Raw genomic sequence first — 9,822 nt, 5'->3', positions numbered from 1 at the left:
AAAAATGCTGGGGATTAACTCAATGTGAAGCCTTGGGTTCAACTCCCAGTCTCTCTCTCACACACACACACATACACACACACACACACACACTCACACTCACACACAATGAAAAGCAGTAATGTATGCATGGCTTGGAGCATGTTGTGATAAGAACCATATGTGGAAGGATACACAGAGCTCTAGGAGCCACTTTCTGCTGGGGTAGCCAGGACAGATTTCAGAAATTCATGACCTTCAGCTGGACCTGTTTTGTTGTTTTATGAGACAAGGTCTCACTATGTAGTTTAGGCTGGCCTCAAACTCATGGCGATCTTCCTGCTTCAGACTCCCAAGTGCTGAGATTACAGGCATGTGCCACCATGTCTGGCTCCTTCAGCTGGACTTTAAAATCGGAGAAGGAATTTGGAGAGGATGGGCCCAGAAGGTGGGAGAAGCAGTTGGGACAAAGCCCCTGAGAAAGGAACTACCCGTTAGCCTACATAGCTGGAGCACTGTCAGGTCCGGGTTGGTGGGAATGGAGAGGAGTGGAGGTGGGGAGCTATCACTTTGGGAGTTGTAAAGTATCTGTTGTGCCAGGCACGAATCTGCACCTGCCCAAGCTCCTCTCGGATGTGGCCTTGATGGCCACGGGGAGTCAGGGGAGGTTTCCAGCTCGGAAGGAAGATGTCTCACAGGTACCACAGGGGCTCTTGGCCCCTGTTCAGGTTAAGTGGTCCAGGGAGCACCGAAGAGGTCCTGATGTGCAAAATGAGCCAGGGCTTCCCAGACTTCCACGTGCCTATGAATTACCAGAGGAGCTTGGGCAGGCGCACATTCTGATTCAGTAGGACAGAGGTGAGGGCCAAGAGCCTGTGTTTCTAGGAAGCTCCATGGTGATGCCAAGCTGTTGGACCATGGACCGCACTGAGCAGAAAGAGGGGAACTTCTTGACCCCAAAAGGGGTGTCTCCTGGGATGGCTCCTCTCACTCCCACTCTCCAACTCTACACAGAACACATCTGCCACTTCTCGAGTCTCAGGCCAGGAAACATTGCCAGGATGGAGGCTGTGATCTTCATTGTATAGGTTAGGAGGTGAACACACACACAAGTAAGCGGGTTTTCTAGGAAGGGGCTGGATCACCTGATTCCAGGCCAGCTCCTCCTCAACACAGCCCACGAGCTCCCCACCATTCGCCAGGGCCTAAGTGCAGCAGAGTGTGTCTTTCTTGAGATGGAGAGGAGCTTCTGAGAGAAAGAAAGGGTCTCTTCAGGGATCCTTGTTGGTCCAGGAGGACAAAGACCTAGCATTCCCCACCTAATAATCACTTATTGCCTTTTTCTTTTTCTTCATTTGAGACAGGGTCTTTGCTATATACTTGAACTTAGCCTCTTTCCCCAGCCTTCCAAATACTGAGATTACAGATGTGTGCCTCCATGCCTGGCTCGTCTTTTCCTAATGACTCCTATGTTTAGATTTTATCTACTCATCCGTATCTACTATCCCTTATTCAGTAGCTTTTTTTTCCCCCTTTGCAGTGCTGGTATCAAACCCTGGGCTCTGAGCATGGTAGGCAAGTACTTTACCACCGAGCTGTATCCCCACCTCCAGTCAGTGGCTTTTTAAATTGTCAGCCAAAACTGATGAAGAGGTCATGCCAGTTTGAATTCTAACTTGATTATAGCCAAAAACAAAGACTCCAGTGGAGTGCTACTCAGGCTGTGGCTCCATAGAGATAATAGCTGTTCTTGTACTGGGCTGAAAAGTATCAGATATGCTTGGGATGTGGTACATTCTGTATCTGTCACACATACCACTGTGCAGGTTGTCATCACACTAGTATATTGAAGGCTTTGTAAGTGTTGATATAAAGATCTTATTCTGTGTTTTGTTTTTTTGAGACAGGGTCTCACTGTGTATTCTAGGCTGGCCTTGAGCTCATCCAGAGTGGCCTGGAACTCATAGTGATCTGCCTGCCTCAGCCTGCTGAGTGCTCGAATCACAGGCATGCACCATCACATCCAGCTTAAAGAATCTTTCTGATATTTCCGTGTGTGTTTACCACGACCCTTTTCTGGAGAATGCTCATGTAGAACATTCAGCAAAGCTGCATAAAGCACTTCAGTCAGTCAGGTGGTTGGTCTGTGCCCTCCCTGGGTAAACATTTCGGAAATGTTGAAAATAGCTGCTGTACTGTATTAGTTTCTTCAGGGGCCTTACGGTGTTGGGAGCCCCAGGTTGAGAACTCTGGATGCAGAAATAATGAAGAAAGTATCTAGACTGGGAATAACTTTCTAAGGTGAGGCTTGCTCTGGGGACTGAATAACAGGGAGCAACAAGCCATGAGCAGGTGTGGAGGAAGAGCCTTTCAGGAAGGTGACAGTAAGTTCAAAAGTAGCTTTTCTTTGGGCGATCGAACTTAGTGCCTCATACATGTTGAGTACCTGCTGTACCACTTCGCTCTACCCTCAGCCCTTGGCTTTTTTTTTTTTTTTTTTTTTTGCACTGGGGATTGAATTCGGGACCTTGGGTTTGTGAGGCAGGCAGCCACACCACTGAACTAAATCCCTGGCCCCTTAGAATCTTTATATTGGTACATTTTAGGTATATATGATAACATTCATTATAGGGAATTCGTATATGTACATGATATATCTTGCTTCTCCCCCCCCTCCCCAAACCCTCTTCCCCTCCTTCAGTTTTTTTGGTTCTGGGGATCGAACTCATAACCTTGCACTTGCAAGGTGGGTGCAGTGCCGCTGAGCTAAATCCCCAGCCCTCTTCCCCTCCTTATTTACAAAAGTTTTGTTCTCATTTTCCCTTCTATTCTTTTTTTTTTTCCTTGTCTCTTTCTTCCTTTCCCCCTCCTTTGTTTCTCTTCTCATTTGAACATTTCCTTCCCATTTCCCAATATCTATTACATGTTTTGGTCTTTATTTACACTTTCAGTTTTTTACCCCAGAGAAACAATGCAGTACTTAAATATGTGTGTCCAATTTATTTCACTTAAGCATATAGTCTCAAGTTATATCCATTTAGCTAATGTCTCAAGCTTATCTATGTCTATGGCAGAGTAGTACCCTATTGTATTTTTAAAAAAAACACATCTTCTCTATCCATCTGCCAGTTGATGGGCATTTGGGCTGTTCCCAAGATTTAGGTATTACAAACTGTCCTTGGCTTCTTATGCCAAGGCTGTTCTTGGGAAGCTGAGGTCAGGAGACACTAGACTGGGGAGAACTCTGGATAAAGTGTCCCAATACGGTATGGGAATTGTTTAGGGAAGCCAAGCAGACTTTGGAGAAAGTCAGCTCTGAAACCTCTGTTCCATCTCTATTTGCAGGGCATCAGAGGAGGCTTTCGTGAAGGAATCCAAGGAGGACACCCCAGGCACAGAATGGGAAAAGGTGGCCCAGCTGTGTGACTTCAACCCCAAGAGCAGCAAGCAGTGCAAAGACGTGTCCCGGCTGCGCTCGGTGCTCATGTCGCTGAAGCAGACACCGCTGTCCCGCTAGATGCCTGCCATAAGCATGGCCTCAGAGCATGGGTCGTGCCAGGGCAGAGGAGGATCAGCTGCCAAGGCCAGGGTGGAAAGTGGAAACCCTCTGGCAGCTGCTACACAGTCTATTCTGTTCCTGTCCATCTCCTAGGGTGGGACGGGGGGATCCTCACCTCTCCCGCTCCTCACTCCCTCCTGGCCCTGTGGTCCAGCCCCTCATGCCTTCTCTTGGTCCACTCAGTTGTGACTCTCCCTCCTGATGTATTTTTTTTTTCTTGGCTTAAAGGGTGTGTTGTTAACTCTTTTTACACTTATTTATTATCATCCTTATTTCTCTGGAAGCCATAACTGCTGTCAGGGCTCAATTTGTGCTTAGAAATTTGAGCTTAGAAAGGCAAGGGTGTTCCCTAGGAAACCAGGGAGCTTCTAGCTAGAAGTGGTAGCCCCATCTTATGTCTGCTGCCTCTGTCCTAGGAGGACTAGGAGGAAAGACAACCTCTCACAGGTTGCTTTTGCAAACTTGACCCTGAAACCTGTGAGGTAGGGATTCTGGTAATCTCATATAATTAAGGGCACCAATGTTCCCAGAAGGCACAGAGAGGGAAGAGGCAAAATAAAGGTCTTCGGTGGTGGCTTCTGAGCCTTAGTGAGAGAGCCTGGTGAAGGTACCTTCTGCCAGACCCACTTGCTCACATTTGGCCTGGATATTCAGGATGTGGAGGGACCAGAACTCTGCGTGTTTTGCCCCATCTTCAGCTGTGCCCACCTGTTGATTTGGGATAAACAACCAGTGACCACACCTTCTTCCACTTTTTTAAAAAATTTTTTGAGATAAGGTCTCATTTTGTAGCCCAGGCTAGCCTCAGACTTGTGGCAATCCTCCTGCCTCAACCTCCTGAGTCCTGGCATCACATGTGTGCACCACTGCACTCAGCTTGTCTTTGTTTCTGGTTTCCTTCTTTTAGCAGAGGCTGTAAGAAAGGTGTTCAAGCCATCATGACCTGTACAGTGTTTAACTGCTAGCAATATAAGTTCCCTATGGCCACTGTAACAATGTACTGCAAACTGGCTGACAACAGAAATTTATTGTGCCATAGTTCTGGCGGTTGTAAGACCACAGTCAAGGTGCCACCAGGGCCATTTTCTGTGAAGGCACTAGAGAAGGATCTTCTGTGCCTCTTTCCTAGCTGCTGGTGGCCTTAAAGCATTTTTCAGTTTGCAGGTGCAACACTCCAGTTTTGCCTCCATCCTCATATGGCCATTGTTATGTTGTCTGCTCTCTATGCCTGTCTTTGCGCCCAAATTTTCCCTTTTTATAAGAACACCAGTCGTATTGGATTAAAGTCCACCCTAATGATTTCACTTTCATTATTACTACTTCTATAAAGCCCCTATTGCCAAATAAGGTCAGATTCTAAGGGACAAGGAGTTGGAACTTCAATCTCTCATTTTGGGGGACACGGCAACACCACACTTATGGTGGATATTCTCTTTAAAAGTATCATGGGCCTCACACTGCACATCCTTTCTTTGTATCTTGAGGCTAAGGGTCACTACAATGCACTGCTTTGCAATCTGCCTCACAGCTGAGAGACCATGGTGGAGGCGAGAAACTCAGCTGGTCTTTATGATAAACTCTTCCTCTCAGAGATCGAGATGTGTCAGAGGCCCAAGAAGAGGTGTGTTTTCTACTTCTGTCTTTTCCCTTTGCCAACTTGAAGGTGGTGTTGAAGAAAGATAGGTATAGCCTAGGTCCCCAAATCAACACTTGAGAATTTACTGTAGACCAAGAATACCCATTGAGACTTCACGTGTCAAAAGCTGGGATGGTATAGATCAGTGGTGGCCAACCTATGGCATGTGTGCTGCAGCCAGCTGTCTGTTATCACTGAAAGCTCTAAAAGGTTCATCATGACGTCTAGATCAGTGGAGCCCTAGAGGCTCTCGGGAGGCAAAGGTGGGGTGAGGAGAAAAGTGGAAGGCAGGTCTCATTTAAGGGCTACTGAGTTGAAAACTGTTGGCTAGATTCCTCTCCCCCTACCCTCCACTGGCACCACTAGAGTGGCCCACTGAATTAGAATCTAATTCAAAAAGAAGAGATGTCTAGGAATCTACTTTTGTTTTTTTCCTGTGATACCAGGGACTGAACTTAGGACCTTGTGCTTGCAAAGGCAGGCATGGTGCCACTGAGCTAAGACTCTACTTTTAAAGTGTCCTAGGTGACTGTTACCAGGAAAGTCTGGGAATCACTAGACTACATGATTGTTTTTTTTTTTTTTTTTTTTTTTGAGGTACTGGGGATTGAACCCAGGACCATTGCACTGAACTATATCCACAGCCCTTTTTATTTTTAGAGACAGGGTCTCACTAAGATGCTCAGGTCCTCCTGTCTCAGCTTCCCAGTGTTGGGATTACAGGTTGCACCACCACCTTTCTCAGACTACATGATTTCTAAGGCCCTCTCCAGGATACAGTCTATTTTCTGGTAAAACCAAACACTAAAACCCATGGTTTTGATCATGGAGGGTGAGACGGAGAATGATATCACCAAACTACAAGTGGATTATATTTTATTATGTAGGGAGTGCAGGAGGTGGGGCACAAATAGAAATATGCAACACCTAAAGTGAACCATATCTGGATTTCTGAAAAAACGCTATCGGTTACACAATGACACAGAAGCCTGGCAGAGGAGGGAATAAGTCTCTTGGCACGGCTGGTTCTTGCTCCTGGGTTTGGGAATGACCTCTGCGGAGCTGCTATGCCCTGGTGGCGAGCTCAGGAGCGAGACTTCATAGAAGATGCAGCTAAACCGAACAAGATGGCCACGACCGTGAAGCCCTGGGCAGCTATCCGGGTGCGCATCATGAGCTGGGAGCGCTGGCTGTGGCCTCGGTGGAAGCAGTAGATGCCGTAGGTGAGGGCTGCCGCAGTGCCCAGGCAGCCTGGGGAGGAATGGACAAAACAGTGAGAACGCAGGTCAGGCGCCACACCTCCGTTCGGCATTTAGGCATACTTCCCCAGACCTAAGACCTCTACAAGGCAGCAAGTGAAGGGTGGAAAATCGGACCAGGGCTGTCCTCTTCATTCTCCGCCCCATTCCAGCACCCCTAGGTGGCGGGAGCCCTTAAAGCCACACTACTGCCTTTCCAATCAGTTTCATTGTCCTGGCCCTTCCCCACAACTCTGGTGCTGTCTCATTCGGTCCCCCCAGGCGTCCTAGGTCCTCCCCTATTTCAATCTTCTCAACATCACTGTCTTGTCAATTTAGAGTTCCTACAGCACCCACTTACCTATGGGTACCACTGGGTTCTCACGAATCTTGCGAAGGAATTTTTCCCTGAAGCCTTCCGCGTTGCTGTAGACAGTGGGGTTAAAGCCCTCAGTGACTGGGGGGTGCGATGGTTCAAAGGGTACCCCCGGAGTCACAGGGTCTGGAGCTGCCATGTCCGGGGACACACAGGTAGGAGAAAGTCTGGACGCTAAGTCCCTCCTTCTGATGAGGTCATGAAAGGGGCAGGGAAACAAGCGCAAGCAGCCGTTGCATTCTGGGAATCGTAGTAATGAGCGCGGAAGCGCTACAGAAAAGACTACATTTCCCAAAAAGCTTGTCAACCCCTGCGCACACCCGCCGGAAGGAGTCTGTAGACACGAGGTCCTCAGAGTAAGTGTAGCTGAGTGAGTTGCTGGTTCGTTGGTCAGCGCGATGCCGAAGGCTAAGGGCAAGACTCGGAGGCAGAAATACGGTTATAACATCAACCGAAAGCGCCTGAACCGGAATGCTCGACGGAAGGCAGCCCCGCGGATAGAGTGGTGAGTGGGCCGGTGTTCAGGAGGCAGGGGCCCTCGGCCAGGACATGCCCACGAGATGACAGAATGTGGATCTTTCTCTCTTTGCCGGTAGCTCCCATATCCGACATGCCTGGGACCACGCCAAATCTGTACGGCAGAACCTGGCGGAGATGGGGTTGGCCATGGACCCCAACAAGGCTGTTCCCCTCCTTAGGAGAAAGGTACTAAGAACAAGGCAGGATCCCGGCTTTTGCCGCCTTCCTTGCTTTTCTCCTTCCCTCTTCATTAAAACTTTTTCTCTCCTTTACCTTTCCTCACCCTTCCTTCCCCTGCTTCGCTGTGTTTCACATTCTTCCTGGGTTTGCGACCTCTCCCCACTGTCAGCCGCTCAGCCTGCGGCGACTGTGCTCAAAGAGCGCTTTATAGCACAGATTTAGACTTGGGTTGGAGCTTCTTTTTTCCAACACAAAATATTTTTCCTCATAAAGTCCCTTGGCATCACAATGGTATTTACCAGAATGTAAACTGCTGACCTCGATTTTTCCTAATAAGGACCCCGCCAGCTTGAGATCTTTACTGTTTCCTACATCTTCCCCCAGTCATACTTCATCTGAGGCTTCCCTAGAGCTGATTGCTCTCTAGTAAGTCTTTTTCAGGCCACCCCTTTAAGATTTAAAAATTAACATCCATCTTCACCCAGGAACCTCCTCCCTTTCATTTTTAGAGCTTGAAGGTACATGGTGGTATATTATATATTTATTTCCTTATTTGCTTATTGTCTGTGCCTCTTTCCTCTAACCTAATCTCCTTGTGTTTTGTCAATTCTAATAGTTAACCCAATGAATGGACATGTGAATGAATTTGTCCCATTACTTTTAGGCATCTTTGTCTTTTCCTTTGTGCCATAGAAAAACAACATTAATGTTTCTTGATCAAATGGGAAGCCATAGTCAACTGTTAGGTAGGCCTTCCCCATAGAGAAGATATCTGATATTTCTCCCTCATTGTAAATTATGAAGCACTTTTATGGCCTTATTTCAGTTATCACACACCAAATAAGGAAGGAGTGTTATTTAACAGATAGTCATGGAAAAAGAAGTTTCTTGGTTGTGTTTGAGAACTGGAGTTTAGTTGTGAGTTTAGTACATCGGTTCTCCTTGTTATTTACTTTTGTTTAACCTTGAGCAGGGATTTTTTTTATGGGTAATATGGTTATAATGGGATGCATAGGGTCCTTCTTAACCAGGTCAGACTTGCCCTGATGAAAGTGCCTTCCTTGTCTACTGGTCTCACAAACTCTGTTTTCTGCAGGTGAAAGCCATGGAAGTAGACATGGAAGAGAGGCCCAAGGAGCTTGTACGGAAGCCCTATGTACTAAATGGTGGGTGCAGACCACACTCCCCTAGGTCACCATGGTGTCACACCTGGGAAGGGCCCTTGAACGTCCTCATCTTACAGCTGGAGAGAACTATGGTTCATTAAGAAGCGAGGTTCATGGAGTTAGAACTGTGTCCCAGGCTCTGACATTTTCAGTTTAGTACTGAAAAAATTTAAGTATGTGAACTAAGGTCAGAGATATTCAGGGAAGATGTAGCCAAATGCTTGAAAAGATAGAAAAGAAACCATTAAATCTTTAGGCATGTATTTGGCTTCTCATGAATTTAAGGATAAATTGATTTTTAGAGATTTCCCATCTTATAATCTTTCTTATAGAAAATCAATTTCATGTATAGTAAGACTGTGGAGATAGAATATTAAGCAAGGAGAGTAAACCCTGCAGGCTGGTGAGGGGAGGGTGGTGTACAACTGTAATCCCAGTACTCAGGAGACTGGTGCAGAAGGATTGATGTAAGTTCAAGGCCAGCCTGAATAGAGTGAAACCCTGTCTCAAAAAACAAAAAACCCTTGTAGGAAAGCAGGGATACTATGAAATTCTTTACTTTTTTTAACCTATCATAAATTTTTGAGTGTGTGTGTGCTGGGAACTGAATCCCGGACCTCACACATGATAAGCACATGGCCACTGAGCTACACCTCCTGCCCCAGGTAGGGATTTTTAACAGCTTTCCCACAGGAAAAAGGATTTGAATGGCCAGGCATTTGATAGGGAATTCTTTGAGTTTCTGTTTTTAGTTGATCTTTGTGGTTCTTATAAGAATTACTGCACAGTTCAATGTGAAAAGAAAAAATACTGCGTAAAAATGTATATACAAAGCCACATATACTCATTGTAAAGAAAATTAAAATTATTTTTTAATTGTTTTGTTTTTTTGGAGGTAAGATCTTGCTGTGTAGTCTCAGCTGTTCTAAAACTTATGATCCTCCAGCCTCAGCCCACTGAGTGCTGGCATTGTATTTTAATTTAAAAAATTAATTGTGGGTTAAAATTATATAGAATTAATCATTTTAGCCATTTTTAAGTGTACAAAAAATTCACTAATGTTTAGTACTTTCACATTTTTGTGCAACAGGTGTCCAGTAAACTGGGCCTAGGTTCTCTCTCTCTCTCTTTTTTTTTTTTTTTTTTTTTTTTTTTTTTTTCTTTTGTGG

General features: G+C 46.0%; 3 protein-coding genes across 4 annotated transcripts in view; 2 read left to right on the top strand and 1 right to left on the bottom strand.

The window, feature by feature from the left end:
- The window catches only part of Cltb (clathrin light chain B), a gene marked incomplete at its 5' end in the record, with an annotated part of 21,729 nt that extends 17,950 nt beyond the window's left edge, over window positions 1–3,779 (top strand). Inside the window, one exon of the mRNA XM_010622304.1 lies at window positions 3,325–3,779. Coding sequence (XP_010620606.1) covers window positions 3,325–3,496 — 172 coding nt within the window. The remainder of the gene's footprint in view (window positions 1–3,324) is intronic.
- Window positions 3,780–6,027: 2,248 nt separating this feature from the next.
- Window positions 6,028–7,012, bottom strand: Higd2a (HIG1 hypoxia inducible domain family member 2A). The gene is made up of 2 exons (XM_010622130.3): window positions 6,774–7,012; window positions 6,028–6,425 (listed from the first exon to the last, which is right to left on the bottom strand). The coding sequence occupies exons 1-2, from the start codon at window positions 6,925–6,927 to the stop codon at window positions 6,259–6,261; spliced, it is 321 nt and encodes a 106-aa protein (XP_010620432.1). The 5' UTR covers window positions 6,928–7,012; the 3' UTR covers window positions 6,028–6,258.
- Nop16 (NOP16 nucleolar protein) overlaps window positions 6,938–9,822 on the top strand; it is a 4,983-nt gene continuing 2,098 nt past the window's right edge. Inside the window, exons 1-3 of one of the 2 annotated variants that reach the window (XM_019207219.2) lie at window positions 6,938–7,293; window positions 7,385–7,493; window positions 8,584–8,653. In XM_019207219.2, coding sequence (XP_019062764.1) covers window positions 7,187–7,293; window positions 7,385–7,493; window positions 8,584–8,653 — 286 coding nt within the window. In that variant the 5' untranslated portion in view covers window positions 6,938–7,186. The remainder of the gene's footprint in view (window positions 7,294–7,384; window positions 7,494–8,583; window positions 8,654–9,822) is intronic. The other variant, XM_010622129.3, reaches the window with a different exon arrangement.

This window comes from Fukomys damarensis, unplaced genomic scaffold (genome assembly GCF_012274545.1).
Source record: "Fukomys damarensis isolate Sample0158 unplaced genomic scaffold, DMR_v1.0_HiC HiC_scaffold_9, whole genome shotgun sequence".
Taxonomy (NCBI): Eukaryota; Metazoa; Chordata; class Mammalia; order Rodentia; family Bathyergidae; genus Fukomys; species Fukomys damarensis.
This window is presented reverse-complemented; position numbering and strand designations above follow the sequence as displayed.